The sequence below is a fragment of the Typopeltis vanoorti genome, chromosome 12 (genome assembly GCF_054136105.1).
Source record: "Typopeltis vanoorti isolate ZY-2024b chromosome 12, IOZ_Tvanoo_1.0, whole genome shotgun sequence".
NCBI lineage: Eukaryota > Metazoa > Arthropoda > Arachnida > Uropygi > Thelyphonidae > Typopeltis > Typopeltis vanoorti.
This window is the reverse complement of record NC_143560.1, coordinates 26491005-26514366: the sequence shown is the minus strand read 5'-3', so window position 1 is coordinate 26514366 and position 23362 is coordinate 26491005. Positions and strand designations below refer to the sequence as shown.

The 23362-nt window shown below is 35.2% G+C and overlaps 1 protein-coding gene across 1 annotated transcript in view; it reads left to right on the top strand.

Moving 5' to 3' along the window:
- Positions 1–23362, top strand: part of LOC150100643 (uncharacterized) — a 116047-nt gene that overhangs the window by 73325 nt on the left and 19360 nt on the right. Inside the window, exons 4-5 of the mRNA XM_090401177.1 lie at positions 7785–7923; positions 14008–14117. Of these exons, the coding sequence (XP_090257303.1) occupies positions 7785–7923; positions 14008–14117 (249 nt within the window). The remainder of the gene's footprint in view (positions 1–7784; positions 7924–14007; positions 14118–23362) is intronic.

The window sequence follows — 23362 nt, the reverse complement described above, 5'->3', positions numbered from 1 at the left end:
GAATCTCACGAGAAGAATGAAAATGCATTTATTGAACTGTTGTGGGACAACTTTCTCAAGCAGCATGTGACAGAAGGAACTCAAGCTCCAAGAGTGTTAGATTTGATTAGTGTCAGAAGGTGTTTCACTTAAAGAACACCTTCTGACACTCTAATCAAATAAAAATGGGAAATGACTAAGTTATGAATGTTCCATTCAGAAGAGGTTACATGCTGAACTACAAAGCAGGAAATTATGACCAACTGAGGAGTATACTGAGTTCAGTAGAATGGGATCGGTTGCTGGATGGAAAGAATATCGACAGTGCATGGGAAGCATTTAAACAATATTTAAATGATGCAATATCAGAATGTGTCCTGAGAGTTCGAAGAATAAATAGGGTAGGAGTCAAATGGATGTGTAATCTTATTAAGCAAGAGATTCGTAAGAAAAGGACAATGTGGAAGGAATAAAGTGCATAAGGATGACGTCCATTATGAACATTATGAGCAACAAGTTAGAATAGTCACAATTGTTGTGTATGGAAAGCAAAGTCTGAGTATAAAAAGAAACTGGCTCTGTGTGCTAAAGACAACCCACAAGAATTCTGTCGATATGCTGCAATTAAAAGAAAGAATGAATATGAAAGAATAACTCTTCTAAAATCAGCTGCCGTTACAGATACAGAAAGTTAAAAGCTATCAACCTGGTATATGCAACATTGAGCTCACTGCTACGTCTTCAGTGGATGAAGAAATGCAAGTGTATGAGGACAAGATATTAGAGCTGTTGGACAAATTGAATAAGAATTCAGCAGTATGGACTGATGGGATATCAGCACATATGTGCTAAAAGAGTGTTCAGTTGAACTGTACTTTGCAATTAACAACATGGGTTTACTAAGGAAAGGTCATGTTTTAACAACTTGCTCACATTCTATAACAATGTTACCATTGAACTAGACAAGGGGAATGGATATCCCATGATACTTTTGGATTTTACTAAGGCTTTTGACAGAATACATTGTAGACTGCTGCATAAATTGGAGAATATAGGTTTGGGTTATAGAATATTAGAATGGTAAGAGGATGGATGGCTGGCTGGCTGACAGATATCAAAAAGTGGTATATGGGAGATCTGAGTGTGCTCTTGTCCCCTCTGGTCATGACAAGAAGCTTAAGGTCGAGACTATAGAGTTTTCCCTGCACGGGAGGCCTTTGCATGCTTTAATCATCCTGGAAGAGTGGAGATACCTTGGTATCATGTTCACCCCAAAGAGAAGGTCTTCTGTCCCTTCTATCCTAGAAGCTGGGATCGCTTCTTTGAGGAAAGCCTCTCTCAAGCCTCAACAAAGACTGTTTCTCCTTTCCCACTATCTCCTACCTCGCTTTTACCACAAGTTGGTGCTTGGTAGGACATATATCTCGGTACTGTCCTGAATGGACAGGGCTATCCGTTCAGCTGTGAGATCATGGCTGTGTCTGACACCTCTACTGCATATTTCCACGAGGGTGAAGGACGCGAGCTCGGGGTTCCATCACTTAGATGGCTGATCCCACGCCTGCGGCTGTCCAGAATCGCGAAGTTAGAACTATCTTCTTCCCCCTATCTGCAGAGAGGCTTTCTATAGCCCATTAATACAAGAAGACTTTAGGCAGGCTAAATGCTGGTCATTATCAAGGTACCTTAATTGAGTCAGCACCTGCAGAACATAAGAGATGGACATCTCTGCTGCATTGTTCTATAGATGGTTCTCCTTTAAAAGAGTCATATCTGGTGCCTCCCCAGCATGATTGGGTAACGGATGGCACCAGACTCCTCCCTGGGTTCGAGTATATTGACCTTATCAAGACGAGGATCAATGCCCTGCCCACTCGAGCCCCCACAGTTTGATGGGGTAGTGACGACTCAATGTGTAGGGCTGGCTGCCACTACAATGAGACATTGTCTTATATAGCCCAGTGTTGCTTCTGCACCCATGGGGTCTGCATGCGGAGGCATGACGACGTGGTCTCCATTCTGAACAACCGCTTTAAGAACGAAGGTTGGAAGAACTGTAATGTTGGGGTCCTATAATGTGGTTCTACCACATTATAGGACCTGTGCAGTTTTGTGTAAACCAGACTTAGTGATTAAAAGCGATGGTGACGTTTGGGTAGTTGATGCCCAGGTGGTGGGAACAGGGTGCCCACTAGCCTATAGCCATAATAATAAGGTAAACTATTATAAGAATAACCAAGATCTAGTTAGTAAGATATGGGAGGAGCATGGGGCAACTCTGAGGTTTACCAGCACCACTATCTCTTTACATGGTGTATGGAACGCAGATAGCTATAAGGACTTAAAACAGCTCAGGCTTATGCAGAAGGATATAAAAGTTCTTTCATTGAGGGCTCTACAGGGCACACTGGTGGCATGCTGTTGCCACCAGAGAATGACTACAGTGATAACTAGAACAGGCATAGGGTAAAACACTGGATGTGATGTAAGGGTAGTACTTCCCATAACCAGTACAAAGATTAATAAAAATAAAAAATTGGTGGTATACCAAGAGGATCAGTGTTTGGTCCACTGTTATTCAATCTGTACATTAATGATATTGGGAAGGATTTGAAAAGTGACATACAGCAATTTGCTTATGATGCAAAGATATAGGTATGATAATCAGGAATGCTTTTGATATGAAGTACTTGCAGAATGATTTGAATAGGCTGAAATAGTGGACATGGGAAAATGGGTGTCAGTAGATGTAAAGTCATTCACTTCGGCATGATTAGATATCCAATGTTGTATTATATTGGTGGAATTATGCTAGAAGAAACTGACGAGGCTATGGATCTTGGAGTGTTAGTAGATAGGTTGAAGTTCAGAGGCCATGTGGCAAAGATTGCAAATACAACTTAAAAAGTTAATTGCAATGCTGAAACAAACGTTCACATGTAAAGATAAGGATGACATTTTGTCTCTTTACAAGGCCTTGATAATACCTCAGTTGGACTATTATGTCACAGGTCTGGTGTTGTAGTTTCTGTTGTGATTCTGATATATTGGAGAGAGTACAAAGGAGAGTGTTAAAAATGATATCATGATTCTGGAATACTGATTATGAAGACAGGTTGAGAATTTGTAGACTACAGACACTAGCAAACAGGAGAAAGAGGAGCGATATGATTGAGACTTACAAACTTCTGAAAGGATCATACAGGATTTCAGTTCATGGAATTTTTCAATTTATGGAGGGTGGGGACAGTACTAGAGGGTATCCTTGGACACTGAGAATGAAGGCTGCTAAGAAGGGGGTGAGGGCTAGATTTTTCTCTCAGGGGGTGGTGCGTGATTGGAATGGATTGCCATTTTATGTTGTGCGTGCAAGCAGTGTGAATGAATTCAAGAATAAGTATGATAGCTGGTGTGTAGTATGTGGCCTTCCTCGATGAGTCTCTGATTCCCTGGAGGTCTCTCAATAATAATATAAAATATAAAAATGTTCAAATGGAAAAAGTAATTATTCATCTTAAATAGTTATAAAATAATTATATAATTCTTCATAACCGCTTTAATGAGATGGATGTTGCTGTTTTCAGCCAGTTAAGACAGAAAATCAAGGAACAGTGTTAGGTGAATGTTATGTACGGCATCCAATCGATTTCTAAACTTTACACCGACTAATGTTGAAAATGCAGATTTTCATGGATAGGTTGTAGCAAATTGGATTAAGGCTAAATTGGATAAAGAGCTACATACGGAACACCAGAATTCATCAAGATTTTGATTAATGAAATTTTGCCTTGGTAAAAATTTACTCTGTAGTTCAATGACAACATCCTTCTTATCAGCATCATCCATAATCCAAATTGACTTTATTTGTAGGTGTATGACTTTGACAAGCTGGCCATAAGAAAGAGCAATATTTGTGCCTCCACCACCATGTTACTCGCTTGAGACTAGTATTTTGGGAAAAGCAGATTTATTGTAACAACGTACAACTAAAAGTTTTCCAAACTCTTAGTGTACAGTTTGGAAAACTGTGCTGTAAAGCAAAATTGGTTCCATTTTGTTATTTTCATACCTTTAGCCTATATAGTTTTTTGAAAATGAAGAGAACCTATACTTTTTTTTGTTGTTGTTGTATTTTCAGTATATCCACTTATTGAAACAGTTTTTTACAACCTCCCGAGTAACCAAATTAAATGTTGAGAATTTTTACATATCACCTGCATTAATGTAAAAGTAGAATAAAGGAGACTCACCACAAACAACGACCCTACTTAAGTGGGAAAAGCTGCAGAAGAAGAATGTAAAAGTAGAATAACACATGAAAAAGTAATTTACTTTTATACCAGTAACTTAGCTAGGCAGTGTAGTTTCACATTGCTAGTGTTTGCAAAGAACAGGTGCTCTGGAGTTTGAAATGCTTATAAAATTTTGTTCTATTATAATCAGTTTTATTTAGATAGGTAATAAAAAATAACTGGTACTCACCTGTAAGTTATTTTTCAGATGATATGTATGATTGCTTACAATTTAAATAGCAATTCTACATGTTTTGTTTTTGAACATGAGAATTTTAGCGTGTTATATAATTCCTGTTCAAAACCTACTCTTTCTGTGATTAAATTATTGCTATATTTAATTTTAAAACCCATCATAGCCATACAACCATCATATTTTATTACTTAAGATATCAAAATGTTGTTCATCTCTGAAAATAGAGTGGATTGTTTTTTTTTAAAAAAAAATTGAAATGGAGTTCCTCCAATTAGATGAAACTTGGTGTACTTTTTTTTTTTTTACTCTCCCATTTGTTTCAACCATGAAAATTAAAGTAAACTTGCCTTTGATAGGAAGGTGTACTAAATATGCCAAAATATACAAAAATTTCAGCTTTCATTAGTTTCAAAAAGTTATCTAGGTTAAAGGGATGAAAATAATGGAATAAATTTTTATTTTGGTCTCTCACATAATCTTTTTTAGGCTTCAAAATCATCCTGGTTTAAATTTTTTGTGAACGGAAATTTTTTTTCCAAGAAGAAATGCTTCGGTGAAGATAATTTTGGGGCATACATATTCCACTACATATGTAAATGTTTTATTAATATATAGACATAAATGCTCAAAATGGGGGAGATGCAAGGTTTTCAGATGGAAAAAAAAATTTGTTTTGTCTGAAAACGCAAATTAGAAATCGGAAATGGATAATGGAAATAAGCTCTGATTAATTCTAAAATCATCTGAAATTGTAAAAATTCTGTGAATCTGCCATCGTAATAAATATGATGCCAGGAAAAATTCTAAAAAATTCTTCCTCGAAAGGATAGAGTAACCGAATAACTCATTTTCAGATAAATCAAAATATGAAATCTTGAGCTGCATAATTTTACTTAAGATATTTTGTATATGTGGCAGTTTTTGTTTTAGTCATATGTGGCTTTAATCGGGTCTTTTCAGAGGTTTTTTATACTGGTGTTTGCTGTTGGTGAAGAGTTTGACTATATATGGTCCATAATGTACAAACAGAAACTAAACCATTTACAGTCATATGTATATAAACTTATTAATATATAGACATAAATGCTCAAAATGGGGGAGATGCAAGGTTTTCAGATGGAAAAAAAAATTTGTTTTGTCTGAAAACGCAAATTAGAAATCGGAAATGGATAATGGAAATAAGCTCTGATTAATTCTAAAATCATCTGAAATTGTAAAAATTCTGTGAATCTGCCATCGTAATAAATATGATGCCAGGAAAAATTCTAAAAAATTCTTCCTCGAAAGGATAGAGTAACCGAATAACTCATTTTCAGATAAATCAAAATATGAAATCTTGAGCTGCATAATTTTACTTAAGATATTTTGTATATGTGGCAGTTTTTGTTTTAGTCATATGTGGCTTTAATCGGGTCTTTTCAGAGCATTTTTATATTGGTGTTTGCTGTTGGTGAAGAGTTTGACTATATATGGCCCATAATGTACAAACAGAAACTAAACCATTTACAGTCATATGTACATATAAATTGTTTTTATCATCACTTTGAATGTTTGGACATTTTTCACATGATAAATTATTAGTCAGTTGATACTAATAGCATAGAATTCCCATTCTTTTTGCTGAGCCATTATTGAACATCTCATAGCATTGCAAAATCTCTTTCATTTTATGATAACCAAAAGTGATAATCATGAGGGGCAAAGCCACAAGATGTGGGTTAGTCAGAGTACTCCTATTCAGAAATGACCAAAAAGTCTAGTGTCTGTTCAGCTGTGTGAGAGAGGGCACTGTCACAAAGAAGCACATCTTCTGCTTGAACAATTCCTGGTCATTTTCCCCTTATGGCCTGTTGTAAATACTGCACTTCCTCACAGTACAGGGTGACATTGATAGTTGTCCCATTTCATAAATTCATATGATTATCCAACTAGCCAGTAGTCATTGATGAAAAGCTGTGGAGGAGAACACTTGGAATTTTCCTAGCCACAGAGAATTAGTGTGAAAATATCAAAACGCATTTGATTTCATTAATATCATGCTTTGTAAAATTTTGTTTTGAATTTTTCTGCTTTAGTTAAGTATATTATTTCATTTGCTTGCATAAGTCATTTGATGTGCACAGATAGATTCCATATAAATCAAAATTATAATATTTTAATAACTAAACTGCTACTCTTCTTGATGAAATAGTTCTTTAAGAACTATGCAGAAATGTTGAAATGTTATGTATTTTATTTTATTGTAGTATTATTTTGTCTCATATCTCATTGAAGAGTTGAATCATGGAGAAGGCAGGTGACTAGGAGTGTACCACAGGGCTCAGTACTTTCTCCTGTGCTGTTTAACTTGTACATTAGCAATGAAATTATAGGAAATGATTTGATGGAAACATTCAGATATTTGCTGATAATGCAAAACTGGGAAGAGCAATAGTCATTGGTGATATAGAGATCTTGCAGATTGGCTTAAATAGACTGTCACTATTGGCAAAATAAATGGTTACCAGTTTAATGTGGCCAAGCGTAAGGTAATGCACATTGGAAAGAAATCGCAAGCTGTGTACTATACTGATGGAGAACTGAACTCCAGGAAACTGATGAGGCCAGGGGCTCGGGTGATTGTGGACAGGGATTGAAGTTGAAAGGGCATATTTGCAAAGGTAGCCAAAACTACATCAGATTATGTGGTTGAATAACACACTGATAAGCAGGAATAAGGAGAGTATTGTGTCCTTGATGAAGCCATATGTGGACTACTTTGTGTAGATCAGTGATGGGTATTGTAGGAATAATGCATTTCTCATGATGAGTCTTCAGACTGTATGGAGATTTCACGTAATAGCATGCTTCATTCAACTGATACTCTATCCTTTAATGTGAAGAATTCAAGAATAGTCTTTTTTCGCAGATCCACCCAACATGGGTTTGAATTTGTTGCATATTTAGCATGCACAGTTAAACGAATATGGATACTTGCTGTATGCATTTTCTGCTCTTATCCCCCTCTCCCCCATTAGGATGCTATTGCATGTAATGGCAAAAGAAGATTAATAGCATAGAAATACTGCTTTTGAAATAAAACTTAGTCACTAACATCTTCAAACAGTCAATGTATTCATTTAACATTGAATTCGTATTGTATTATATTTTTTCTGTTTTCCTTATTAACAAACATTTTTTGATTCTTCACAGATCATTGTATCTGAGGTAGTGGAGTGTAATAATTAGTCTTTATAGGTAAATAGCAGTTATCTGTTTGAATAAAGGTGCAGTTATTTTTATGCATTGTATGAAGATTTATTACCTTCTGTACTTAGATGGCTATATATAAACCTGCACGAGATTCAGATAAACCAAAGCGCCCTGGAACAGCTTTCATGTTATTTATGGCAGATTTTCGTAAAGAGATGGCTGGAAAAGAACCTGAAGGTGGTGTTGCTGCTCTGGCAAAATTAGGTAGGGTTTTTTTTTGTTGTTGTTGTTTTTTTAATATGCTCTAATTAGTTAGTCTTTCAAACCATTTGCCATGATTATATTTCCATCATGCTCTCCTTTTATTTCCAAATATTGAGTAAGATCTGTAGATAGTAATATGTTTTAAAATTATTTATTGTATTATCTAACTAGAAGGTGATTTTGTACATAAGTGCTAAGCTAGATTGCTGCAAATTATATAATTAAGTTTCCTATGCATGAATAGTGCAAGAGTGAGATTTAAACATTAACAATATTCAACCATGCTGTAAAACTGTTGCATAGATTTGGAGTTCACATAGGTAGGCACTATTAGAAGTTACAAGAAATGGCAGTGGTGTTTCATTCCGTTTGGAGGGATAACGAAGAAAATTCCACCAAATATCAAGTGTAGATATTAGAGAAAGCAGTGGCCCAGTTAAAAGGTTTGAAATAACATTAACAATTCCAGATGAAATATCATGAAATTGTTATTTGGAATCTGTACTAAAATATGCAAAATCGTTTCAGTTAGACCATTTGCAGTGGCAAAGTCTTTCATTTTAATGATATCAACATTATGCAGTGTAGATTTTAGCTTTCTAATAAGAAATGTTAGTCATTATCAGACAGATTGCAGAAGAACTGTATAATTATTTCAATTTAAATTATGTCAATATTTCTTCATAATCATCTGTTTTACTTATCTCTTCATGTCATTAATATGTTATTTGAGTAGTATCATCATAGACATGTGAAGTTTTTAAAGCATTTTATGTCTTATTGATTTATCTAGGATGTTATCATTTACACAAAGAAAAAAAGCAAATCAGAAAATTTCCAGCAGCATTCATTGTTTATCAGATAAGTAAATATCAGTGGAAGTAGATGTGTAATAAAGATATATTCATGATCTCTGTTGTTTCCTTCTATTCAATTCCGATTTTCCTTTGTGTGTTACACTCAATAGCCAGTCATGGTCAAGTAATTTGGCTTCTTTAAAAACTTGTTTTAATGCTCTTGTTTAAAGAAGAGATTATTAATTGCCATTTATTATGAGATTATCTCTATTAAGATATATTTTTATTCCTTATTGACTCACTGAAGTATAAATACTCTTACCTCTTGCGGTTCAGTTTGACGCACAATTTACTAATTTTTGTACCTGAGAAAAAAAAAAGTTTCTTCTACTACTTCAAAAACAACATATCTAAGTTGAGCTCATTCCGTCACCCTTTCCAGTAGAAATAACAAATATATCCAGTGTCCTTAAGACAGAAGACACTTTCCAATCAGCGTTTCCCCAAACATTACTTTAGAACATCAACTGCACTATCTTCTTTTATTTACTAATTACTTGTTGACAGTCTCAACTCCTCCAGTTTAAAGACTCATATTTTTACTATTCCTTTTCAGAATCTACTATTAATATTCTTCCGACTGTCGCATATAAAACTAAATAAACTTCATAAGAACAAAATTCCTCCAGTCTACATTCTTAAACTTCCATTCGCTCTCTCTCTCTGTCAGCTGTCAATCACGCATCAAACTCTTCAGCAAGCATGTGCACTATATGTGAGTGGCAAGCAAGAAGTTACTTATAATGGCTGACGTGTTTTCTCCGTTAGCGTAATGAAAATGTCTATAAAACACAACATTTAATAATTTTAGACTACAATAAAATTTCTGAAAGTTACACAACTATCCAAATCCAGTAAGTACATAGCTTCTTTAAATGCTTTACATTTCATTTTGACAAAATAACATCAATAATGGGTACATCACAAATGCCGACAATACGTGTTATGAAACCAAAACTAATAATGTACTAACATAAACAATTTGTAAACATATCCATAAATTTCAAGAAGGAGTAGCCATAGTATTCAACACAAAATACGAGGCTAATCTTCTTGAATGGCAATCAGTCTCAAGTAGAGTAATGTGGGCAAATATGAGAATGGGGAACTGGACAATGAGACTTATTTGTGCCTATGGTCCCACAGAAGGTTCTACTAAGGTAGAAGTGGAGGAATTTTTTGACGCTTTAGAAAAAGCAACTGACACAATGAAAAAGGAAAAGTTGTCCTTGTTGGGGATCTAAATAGCAGAGTAGGAAATGATTGTGAGACATACAAAAATATTTTGGGAAAATTTGGAGAAAAGAGCAAAGCTAATAATAATGGCAAATATCTGTTGGATTTCTGCTCAGGACATGGACTGGTTATTACTAACACCATGTTCCAACATAAAAATGTGCACAAATTCACATGGAGAGAAGAGGCTAGGAATAAGAAAAGTCTCATTGACTATGTTATTGTTGATAGTGATGTTTTCTCTCTGGTGCAGGACACCAGAGTGTACAGAGGATTTGAAATTGGAAGCTATCACTATTTAGTCTTGAGCAGGATAAAATTGAATTTCATATCGAAAAGAATAACATGTAAGAAAGTTTTAAAGCGAATAAAAGTTGAGCAGCTCTCAGATGTGAACTGTAGACTAAAATACACAAAGCTTATTTGAAGAGAAAATGAAAGAGTTTGAGAACAGGAACCAAACCTTGGAGATTCAGTGGCAAACTCTGAAGAAAACATTGATTGATTCTGCCAGAGAGGCATGTGGTGAGGTTGTGTGCAAGGATAAAAAAATCAGAACTCCCTGGTGGACACAGGAAGTTAAAGAGGCAGTGAAGGAAAAGAAGAAAGCATATCAAAAGTTCCTGGCAAATAAGTCAGCTTTTACTCTTACAGAATACAGAGACAAATGTAAGAAAGCTAAACAGTGTGTAAAACTAGCTAAACAAAAGTCATGGGAGGACTTTGGCAAGAATATAGAAAATAAATATCAAGAAGGTGGCAAAATATTCTGGAGGTTGTTGAAGAAGCTTAGGAATGGAGGAAAGAGTGTTGTTAAAGGAGTTAGAGATGATAAAGGTGACATAAAAACAGGAGAAAAAGATATCCTTGAAGTATGGAGTAATTACTTTGAAAAACTGCTAAATGAAACAAGCAGTGATGACAGCACAGTGATAAAAAACACTGACCAGGCATGCAGTCAGCAATACATATCCATACTTGAAGTAGAAAAAGCCATCAAAGGCTTGAAATGTGGAAAGGCAGCAGGAGTAGATGATATTCGACCAGAAATGCTGAAGTATGGTGGTATAAGTCTTACAGTGGCTGCACTGCATAGTTCAGAAGGCCTGGACAGAGGGAAGAATTCCCGATGATTGGAGTAGAGCTCTCATAGTACCCATATATAAAAAGGGAAATAAAACTGAATGTGAGAATTACAGAGATATTTCCCTACTGAGTGTTCCTGGCAAGATCTATGCAAGTATACTTGAGAAACAGTTGAGAAGAATTGTGGAAGAAAAGCTTGGTGAAGAACAAGCTGGATTCAGGCCAAATAGAGGCTGTCAGGATCAGATCTTCACTTTACGAATAGTCGAGAAAGCATGGGAATATAACAAAGATCTGTATTTAAGTTTTGTCGATTTGGAAAAGGCATATGACAAGGTGCCAAGAGAGAAGCTATTCAATACGCTGCAGTTATATGGTGTCAATGGGGCATTATATCAAGCAACACTTAGTCTTTATTTGAGTTGTAAGTCAGCAGTTAGAATTGAAGGAAGTACAGGAAGATGGTTTAATGTTAAATCTGGTGTGAGACAAGGATGTACATTATCCCCTCTGTTATTCATTATCTATATGGATCACATTATGAAGGAAAGTGGTATTAAACCTGATATCAAAATTGGAGATGTTAATGTCAGCTCTTTGCTTTATGCGGATGATGTTATACTTCTAAATAAATCTGCTACAAGTCTGCAAGATTCTCTGACGAAATTGAATAGCTGCTGTAATAGATATGGTATGAAGGTCAGCAATAAAAAGTCAATGAAAATAGGCAGAATCATTGAAAGTGTCAACTGTGTTGTGAATGGAGAACCTCTGGAACAAGTAAAACATTTCAGCTACTTGGGCACGATTTTTACTGAAGATGGTAAATTAAATATAGAAATAGACAACAGAATCAGCAAAGCTGGAATGGTAGGAAGTCAATTGAATAAATTCATATGGAATAAGAGAGAAATTAGTCGCAACACTAAATTAGCTGTATACAAGACAGTGTTCAAACCAGTTTTAACTTATGGATCTGAGAGCTGGGTCAGAAGTAAAACACTTGACCAAAGACTAGAGACCGCAGATATGAGAGTCCTGAGAAAGATTAGAGGCGTGAACAGATGGCATCAATGGCAATATCATATTAAAAATGAGGATATTAGGAAAGAACTTGACATTGTCAGCATCCAGGAATGCGTTAGCAGAGCTAATCTCAGGTGGTATGGTCACTTAAATAGAATGGGAGAGGAAAGATTAGCAAAACAAGTGTTCTCTGCCAGGTTGGCAGGAAAACGACCCAGAGGAAGACCAAGATATAGGTGGATTGATACGGTACAAAGTGCCTTAGACGATAGAAATATAAGATCTGATAATGTTGGAGTCTTGACAAGTAAGAGACTGATGTGGAGGAAAATTGTAGATAGGAAGTTAGTAATGATTTAATTTTTTCATGTAGTACTGTCATATCCTGTACACCCCTTGAGGGTACATGGCAGGAATTTGATGATGATGATTCATAAATTTAAACGATGATTATTTTTACACTCTGATAGAAAAGATAATCCTGTCTGCATAATATATTATGGCTGTTGAATTATGATTATTCTTCTGGCCAGTTTGCCTGTTTTGTGGGATGAAAAAACCCTGTCATTGCTGTATGACCATTTGCAGACTAATTCACCTTTAACTTGAAAAGCTGTAATAAAGGTTCTTCACATTGTAGATAGGATTTGGACCCAGTTCTTTCCATCTAAAGGGCATCATCGAAACAACTGAGCTACAGAGGCATTTCTATTAGAATGCCCAGTAAAATTAATTTTCTCTGCAGTTATCCCTATTAAAAACCTGAAAGTATCTTCATGATTGGGATAAGGTTGTACCACCTTACCCCAGTCCTGAAGATACTTTCAGGTGCAAGCTTTGTTTGCTCACACTTGGATAAAGGATTAAACTAAACTTATTATAGTCTAACCAAGTGAAAAATAAACTCTCAACATCTTTCTCTGAATCCGGAGTAATTTAATAATAAGGCTGTACACCCTTTGGCAACTCCCTATAGGTTAGGATGACCTCTCACTGCTTCTGACTTGGTGTCTCCACTACTGGGTGTGGCCCTTTCCTTAATGCATAGCATTACACATATCTGCAAGGAGATGTGCTTTGCATTATGGGAGATACTGAGATAGGAGTGATGGGAGCTTTCTCCACCTTTGCAACAAGTTGCCTGGTGTTGTACCACCTTACCCCAGTCCTGAAGATACTTTCAGGCGCAAACTTTGTTTGCTCACACTTGGATAAATGATTAAACTAAACTTATTATAGTCTAAACCAAGTGAAAAATAAACTCTCTTCTATTAATCCTCTCCACATAAATATCTTCAATATCTTGCCATTTTGGAAAAATCTGTGCCACTTGCATTTGTCTTTCATGCCATCCTATGTTTTGCCCATATTACTCATACTCACAGTTGCACACAAGAAACACAAAGAAATTTAATAAATCTAGAATTATAACTACACTGAACATCCTACACATCACAACTGTCGTACAACAATATTTAAAACAAACTAATTATTGCTATTGCCACACACAATTTTAAATTTTAAACTTATCTTTTCACAGCAATGTCAAGGAATGCAGCTTGCCACCTAGTGGCCCCTCTTGCTGTTATGTTAGTTCATTTTCAGTATTTCATTATAGACTACATTTATTCATAATTGAATTGGCCCTTTTAGTACTTTTTTTTTCTATGTGACTTGTATTTAAAACTTCCATTAGACAATTCATACTTAGCAAAAAGCTACTAAAAGGACTATATCTTATATTGCTGCATTAATAAAGTTGTCAACAGCAGTTTTTTCATATCAGTCCTCTACACACAAAAGGTTTCAAAACCTGTAATACATAAGTACCATCTGTGAGCAGTAGTAATTGTTACTTAATGTTTTACATTTTTGAAAGGTGGAGAACGATGGAGAAATATGACAGAAGAAGATAAAAGGCCATATGTAGAAAGGCAAAATGAAGAAAAACTGCGTTATGAACAATGCATGGAAGAATACAGAAGAAAGGTAAGTTATTTTTATTTAATTATTTTATATTTGTTTTTTTTTTTGCTCACTTTCATTATTCATATACATAAAAAAATCTTGTATTGGGTTATTAAATTTTTCTGTTATCTTAATTTGTTAGATCTCCAATATTGTAAAATCTTCCATTCCAGCAAGACACTGCTAACTATACCAATATGCCTAGAACTTGGCATTTCATTAGGTTGTTTTTCTTGCTTTCCTGTTATAAATATTTGTTTTGCATTTCCTTTCCCATTCTGATTAAGTAACCACTTTAGTTAGCTCTGCTGACACATTTTGACTGCTAATAATGTCAAATTCCTAATATCTTTATTTTTAAATAATTATGCCTTTTCATTTCCCTTTTTCTAGGAACTCTTATATCTGCAATCTTTGATCAATTGTTTCATTTCTATGTAGAAATTTTTTTCACTCATAAAGGTAGAAACTAGTCTGGGTAGTGACCCTGTCCATAATGAATATTATTATACATGTCTAAAAGGATATGTACTTTGCATTGAAGTGAAGTCATCAACCTCTGCATACAAGGAGCCTAGTTGTGAAGATACTTCATGCACACACTTTATTTGCTTACACTTGGATAAAAGATTAAACAAGAATATAATTTTGCAAGTTTAATGTTTTATTTCAAACCCAACACTCTTGATTTCATAAGTTAAAATTGATTTTGAGTGCTGTCTCTTTTTGTATTTGTTTTTATATTGCTTTTCTGATGTTTTGGTTAATTTCTTTCACTCTTATTCCTATATAAATTATTCGTCTGGCTTCGTACCATTTCAGCCTTGCTTATTCTGTTATCTATTTTCCTATTTAATTTGCCATCTTTACTAAAAATAAATAAAAAATTGTAGCTAAATAGCTGAAATGTTTTCCTTGTTCTGTATCTTCACTATCAAGAATTCAGTTAACATGTTCCATGTTATTGGTGTCTGTAATTTTATCTATTGCTGATTTTCAAGCCAAATGATTTAGTTAAAGGGTCTGAAATAATTTTAGGGAACTTATTTAGGAAGATAACTCCATGTGTACATAAAATATGGAAAGTGGTTTAATATCTCTGACGTTAAATTTTACAAAATTTTATCTAATATATTAAAAAGAATCTTACTTTATGCTGAAGAAACAGATCGACAGTTGACCATATTTTTATACTTTGAAAGATACTACCAGGGGGATATAATTTGCAGATCCATATTTTTTTATAGACTTCAGAAACGCATATGATAACATTCCTAGAGAAGGTCTTGGAAAGTATTAGATGAACTGGGAATACCTCATAAGATTATACATTTAATCAAAATTTGCACCACCGACAGTGGAAGCATGATATTGGTTAATTGAATTATATTTGAACCTTCTCATATTAAGGCAGGATTGAAGCAAGGAGATGCCCTTTCTGCATCCTTTTTTTAATTTAGCATTAGAAAAATGTATTTGAGAAACTGTAAAAGATAACAAACAGAATAGTAATATTAGAATATGCAGATAATATATGCCTCATTAGAAAAAATTCTGATGATATTAGAATAACATTTTATAAAACTCAAAACTGTTGCTGAAAAACTAGGATTACAAATCAACCAGGATAAAACTGAATATTTAAATGTCTGCAGAAATCAATGGGGAAATGACCAGTTTACCATTGATAACTTGAAATTTAAAAGTGTAGCTTCAAATATATTGGATATTGATTACTCAAGATAATAAAATTAGTAGAGAAATAAAAGCTGGAATACATGCCTCCAATATATCTTATCATTCACTACATCATTTACTGTCTTCCAAAATTCTATCAAGCAGAGTTAAAACAGAAATATACAAAATAATCATCAGACCTGTTGTTTTATATTGATCAGAAACCTGGAACATTCAGACCAAGATGCAAAACCATCGCAGATCTTTGAAAATCCTTAGAAAAGTCTGTCGACCTGTAAGAGAGAGAACACACACACACAACAGGTAAATGGAGAAGGCATAATCAAGAGCTATATGAACTATAGATCTCCAGTTGTGGCTGATAAAATCAGAGCTTGCAGATTGAGATGACTTAGACATGTTGGAAAGAAAAGGTGGGAAGAGAATGGCTAAATAGCATTCAAGATGAAGCCTGATGGGAAGCGACCTAGAGGGTAGACTGCAGATCCACTGGTAGGATAATATCCAAAAAGACTTAGCTGAGATGGGAATCCAATGGAAGAAGTTGGTATATTCAGCAGAGGTTCATCAAGCTAAAGAACAGATTAACACGTGCACTCCCTTGAGGATACATATCATGAATTTGATTATGATGGAATCAACACATTCTATAATTTGTATCTAATTTTCCAGATGTTTTTTGCAATTACATTGTTTGTTTAGCTGTTTTGATTCTGTCTTCTGCAAAAAATGTTAATGGTCTTGTCACTCAGTAATATAAGTGATTTTTAAAATCTGTTGCATTAATCATTGTAGATGATCATGGAAAGCATTTTGGTATATGTATTTTTGTTTCATTGAAATAGTGCACTTGAAATGACAAGATTTGATAGTGATCATAAATACCAAATTACATTAAAATTTCATCAAGTTGGGGGGGGAGGGATAATCGCTATTTCAAATCATTTTGCCAGTAGTATTGTGATTAAGACAGGAGGGGAAAAAACTTTCATTGACCAATCTTAAATCTGGGACTGGTTCAGTAGTGAAAATTGGTCTGCTGTGGAATACTTGTAGAACTTATTATGCATTGTTTTGGCAGGTTCCTCTGTTTGTCAGTATTCTTTTTGTTTGGGCAAGAACTGTCATGATATTTGTAACAAAATTTCGATAATTCTATCAAGTGATGATACTTGACCTAAATATACGACAAGCATATTAAAGTTTAATACCATGCTTTTGTGGAACCTTGACTTGTTTTTTATGTATTCTATATATTAAATTATAATAGACAAAAAAATTATCATCTTGTTTTAATCCTTCAAGCTGTAATCTTTAAAGTGGGCAATGTGAGGTCACTGCCCAAATTATTAAAGGCCTGAAGTGGCTTGAAAAAAATTCCTTCTTTGGTTTCTAGAGCAGGGTTTCTGGACCTGGCAAAAAAATTAGTTAAAATACAAAAAAATAATTACACACACCACCATGGGCAAGGTACATCATGTCATGTAACAAATCACATGTTTGTAGCCGGTATAAGTCGGAGGAATATGATGCTTCCAAGTCAGTGCAACTGTGTCCTGGTGAAATGGCTGCAAGAAGGGAACTGACAGAGTATGAAAGAGGCATTGTAATGTTGTTGACAAATTGGGCCATCCCAGGCTAACAATCATCAATTCCATATTGAGATGGAAGCACACAAGTCAACTGACCACAAGTGCTACTTGCAGTGGACCACCCACTAGAATCGCTGAACGTGACCATTGGGGCGAATATTCTGGGTGTGTGGTGCTCATCGACGAAATATCAGTATCACCGATATTATATTTTTGCATTTATTCCAGTTAAACACTCGTCCAATTATTTGCAGACTTCACGCAATTCCTAAAATTGAACACAATATACTAATGCTTCATTGTCCTCTTCACGCGAGGGTAATAAAGCATTAGTGCTTCATGAAGAGGGCACTTTTCGACGCGTAAACATTGAGTCACATTCGCGTTAATAGCCCGGGTGTGCTTTCAAAATACATACACCTTTGAGCCCTTTGAAAAGATGTAAAGAGAGCACAGTGGGTCAAATTCTTAGCATTTTAGTATTTTTAAACTGCTGAGAAGGTGAGGCTGTGTGGAGATAACATTTTGAGCTCATCTAGCAGCTGTGATTGGTTGTGTCAACCAATCCAATTGAATGTTGTCACTTGTCATGAGTTGAGCGCTTTCTGTATCAGGTGGCTGTATTACAAGCAGCTGTTGCACGTTTTCTGGAACTGAAAATTTGAAAGTAGATGTTAGGAGAAAAATGCTAATTGTTTTTTCTTTTGCTTGTGCAGTATAGCATCTGTTGAGGTTGCAAAGTTTTTTATCAGTATAGAGACATTTTTATTCTAGTCTTCGAAAACAACAGACAGTAAATGATATCTATTCCTGAATAAAAATGAATATTCTGTATATTATAAGACGTTGTTGATCGACAACAAAATATCAGCATATGTGAGATTGATAAGACAGAAGAACCACTGATACTAAAAAAAAAAAAACTAATGAATGTAGGATTCCCGAAAGTGTGGATAATTCCAATAATGATCGGGTGTTATGTATACCGAGTCTCAGTAAACAAAAGAAATTTATTGGAAAACAGCGAAATGTATTTACAAACTAGAGAAATACACATAACATATGCAACAAATTTTACGAGATGATTTGCTGCTCCATCAAACCATATTTATTTCTGCATTACTCTCTCTCTCTCATAAGTTTTTTAAATTATGCCATCATAAATTCACTTATTCATGTTTAGACTTTATAGGATCGTGCTATTCGCTCTACTCAACAACTTATAGGACACACATATCACAAATGATAATTAGTTTATCATTAATGAAAGTGTTTCTACTCACACTTATACTTTCCTATTCTTACATGTCTTATAAATGATGGTTCCCATATTTTTATCTTTGAGTATTTCAAATATACCAACCAAGTATAGCATTCACCTTCATTGTTGTTTTCAAATAAATCCTAAAATAAACAGATTGTTCCCCCCACTCTAGCAGAAGTATTCAAAGTTATCCCGCAATTAATTGCATTGGTCCAATTAAGATGAGCGCGGACTCTCCAAACTTTCATACATCGATTAAAAAAAAAAATGCAATCATACAGTCGTGGCCATCTGCAGAGGGGGTGGGGTACAAACGGGGCACTTCCCCCTAGGATTGAGTAAAAAATTCCACAAATTATAATCGTAAACGTGATTGAGATATGATCTTACACCCTTGACCCAGGGACGCTTTGTTTATGTAGCCATAGAACACGTTTTATTGCAGCAATAAAACACATGTTCCTGTTTTTCGTTCATCTTTTTCTGATTTTCGAAAAAAAAATTTCATTACTGTTGTCAACAGAGACCAGTTTGTTTGCCCTCTGTGTCTGAGTGAAGTGTGAATTGTAAATTTATAGTGAAACAAATTTAAACAGAAAAATACATTTTTAAAAGGTAAGCATATGTAATTTAATATTATTTTACTTGTTAGTTTTATGATTTTTTTGCTTTTAAACTGAAATAATTTAATTTAGGATTTTGGGATTAATTAATTAGTTGATTTTTAATAAAAATATGCCAGTCAATTTTTTTTTATATATATCAAGTTGTGCTAAAAACTATTAATTCTGAACTCTTTAATCCCAAGAATTAAAGCTCATTAAAATCGATGTAAAATGAAAATAATGTATTTATAGTTTACATTGACAAATAATTACATCAAAAAATGCTAAAAGACGTTTATTGATGTAATTATTTGTCTCCAAGCTTTGCCCTCCCCCCCCCCCTGGAAAATTTTCGGCGAGTGCACGCCCATGCATACGGTCAAATTGACATGAAATTTGTAGCACGGGTTGCAAAACCCACATGACAGCAGCACACCCAACCGAAATGGACACGTGATGCCACTGGTGACCATGGTGTGCTATAAAGAATAATATGTAAGAACTGCCATTTTTCAACTGACATGTCGAATGCAGAATTCTGGGCATCAACTTGAACAGTAATCTGCACAAAAACATTCAGAACTGTAGTTCACAACATGAGTTTCCAATATGCAATCCCCACATTACTTGAACCAGCATAGTCTTCAAAGAGGGTTGTACAGTTGAACATGGAAGCTTGGAAAGCTATGTTATGAAGCATTAAATCATGCTACACCCTCTACCAAACAGATGGACAGGTGTGGTGGATGCCCAGTGAACACCTCTTACAGGATTGCATAGTCCCAATTATGAAATTCATAAGTGGCAGTGTGATGGTATTGTCCTCTTTTTTCCCTGTTTTAACTCTAATGCAATGCTTCCTACTTTGTGGTGTTTCTACAGAACTGACCATTGTCTCTTTCATCGGCACATTGCTGTTTGTTTCTCACACTATGGTCTCCATTGACTTCTTTCCAAGCAGCACATGTGTGTGTGTGTGTGTGTGTGTGTGTGGTCACTCAATCATTGTATCATAAGGCAGCTGCAGTTTGTGAACGTGAATGTCACATGCTTGACTGGCCTTCCTCCACAGAGCCCTGATCTCAATCCTCTTGAACATCAGTGGGATGCACTGGAGTGTTGGGTGATATCAATGGACATCTGCTCCACAACAATTCAGGACCTCATTGCATGTCTACAGGAAGAATGATCCAAAATTCCCACTAATCGCTATTATACATTTGTGGAAAGTACTCTCCGTAGTATTGCTGCAGTCTTCATGGCAAAAGGAGGTGCTACGTGTTATTAAGGTGGGTGTCATGGCTGTTTGTTTCTCACACTGTGGTCTCCGTTGACTTCTTTCCAAGCAGTGTGTGATCACTCAGAATAGAAAGAAAAAAAAATCTTTAACTGACTCACAGTATGATTGTACTGTAGTTTCAGAAATAAACCTTTCATGGTGGAAGCCACATAAATCAATTTTATACCCAAGCTTAAGCAAACCAAGTTTGTGAAATATCTTCACAACTAGGATGATAGGATACTTGCACATAGGGACCATTGACTTCATTAGCCTTAGTCCCATAATGCAAAACACTTCCTTTCAGTATATTGCTATGCATTACCCAGGCTGGTTTGGACCTTTATTGGAGTCTCTTAGTATGAGATAGGCCCAGGAAGATAATGACATTAAATCAATGCAGAAGTCATCTCAAGTAAGGTCAAAGACCAGTCAGTGACTATTCACATGATTATTGAGGTCTCCTTAGTATGAGATGGGCCCAGGAAGATAATGATATTAAATCAATGCAGAAGTCACCTCAAGAAAGGTCAAAATGTATACATGTCCAAAAGAGAGTGTGTTATGTATTATGGGATAATAAAGCAACTGATGTGAAATCAACTGACCACTCTGTATACAAGTAGCCTATTTGTGAAGATACATCACTAAAACTTTGTTTGCTTGGGCTTGGATATAGATTAAAAAGAAGAATATAGTTTGTTAAGGGGATAATAAATCCCTCATTATTTTAAAGCCGGATACAAAACTCGGAGATCGAAATCTAAGAGTTTCATGCTGAAGAACTATCGGCGAGTCCAAGCGTAAGTCATCACCTGGGTAGTACAACACTAGGGCAACTCGTTGCAAAGGTGGAGCAAGATCTGTCACTATCCTTAATATTTTCTCATAATGTAAAACGCAGCTCCTTGGAGATGTATTACTGTTTTACATTATGAGGAGAGGTCACTACTCAGACCGGTTTCGACCTTTATTGAGGTCTCATCATTGAGTAGGTAGATCTGGAATACCAAGATTTAAGTGAACTGAACTTACATATACCCCTACTAATGAATTCCCAGACCAGTGTACCCATCTCTCTACTCACTGATGACACCTCAATAAAGGTTGAAACCGGTCTGGGTAGTGACCTCTCCTCATAATGTAAAACAGTAATACGTCTCCTAGGAGCTGCGTTTTACATTATGAGAAAATATTAAGGATAGTGACGGAGCGTGCTCCACCTTTGTAACGAGTTGCCCTAGTGTTGTACTACCCAGGTGATGACTTACGCTTGGACTCGCCGATAGTTCTTCAGTTTTTTTTTATCATTTACTTCATTGCCAAGTGAAAGCAATTTCAACATTTAGACATTATTTATTTATTTTTATTTTCACCACTACAAATAGACTAATTGAAAGAGCTCAAAAAATATTAATGGGAATCTTATGCAGCTAAAAACTAATTTTCAATTGTTGTAAATGTCTTGAAATTTACATGTACACTTGCTTCTTCACATATTCACCCCCTGCATGGAATTTGTTATTTAGGCACAAATTTGTATCTCCTTGTCAAAGTAGTCTCCCACCAACTTTTGACCCATTTTTTCATGGCTGTCTTTATGCCGTCATTAGAACAGGCAGCTGACATAAACAAAACTTAAAAAGTGGTCCTTGTTGGAGATCTGAAAAGAGTCAAGCTGCTAAAAATTTCTTCAAGCAGAGAACAGGATGAAAGTCACTAGGTGCAAGTCTGTGCTATAGAGTAAAGACTTCCCAGTTGAATTGTTCAAGCAGTTGGCATGTTTGAGCAACAGTGTGGGTTGATGCATTGTTGTGAATCAAATCAATTCCACAGTTGAGGAGACCCTGTGTTTTGTTTTGAATAGATTGCCACAATATTTTTAGAGTTCTCACAGTAAACATCAGTGTTTATTGTTTCTCCTTGAAGCATAAAGTCAGTAACAAAACATTCCATGCATTCCAAAACATGGTATGTATGGTCTTCCTTGGGGGGGGGGGGGGGGGGTTCTGCTTAAATTTGCCTTTGGCAATCCACTATGCAACCATTGCACTAACTGCTGCTTACCCACAGATAACATGTGAGAAAACTAAGTTTCATTTTCTGTCACGATGTAGTTTCAAACAGTTCAATGCTGTCACTGTGCATTTTGTTTTGTGATCATCATTGAGCACGTTTTTGGCACCCATCTAGCATGGTTTTCAATACTGTAAGTGTGAGAAATGCATACTCAACTCAGAAATTATGAATCTTCTCATACACATTGTCATTTCAGTCTACATTGTGCACATTTCTCCTCCATTCACTAAACAACCAACACCATGTTACTATTCCCTCCCTCATGGTGTTTTCTCCATACACTTCATTTACTTGCTCAAAAAAATTCAGCTGGACAAACATTGTTGGCATTCAAAAATTTTTGACTGACTATATCTCACAACTGCAGGATTTTCAATTTTCATGCTTATTTTACATCATCAGTGGGCAGGCAGGCAGGCACATCTCCACTCCTGCCACTTTACAGTGCCTGTATGCATAATCAGAACATGCCTTGCAAGGATATCTTTGTAGAAGTATTAATATTGGTTTAAATTGCTTTTTAAGAGTCAGCACAAAATGTCAGAGGATATATGTCTATATAGATGATATAATAAAAAATAGGTGAAATATTGGATATTACGGTTCTTACATTGTACATTGGAAGTGATCATAGATTATTGATGAGAAAATTTTGAAGTATTATAGGAACATAGTATAAGAATAGTTTACCAAAATAGACAGAAAGAGTAATTTCAGAAAGATTAGATTATCAGCACATAAAGCACTGG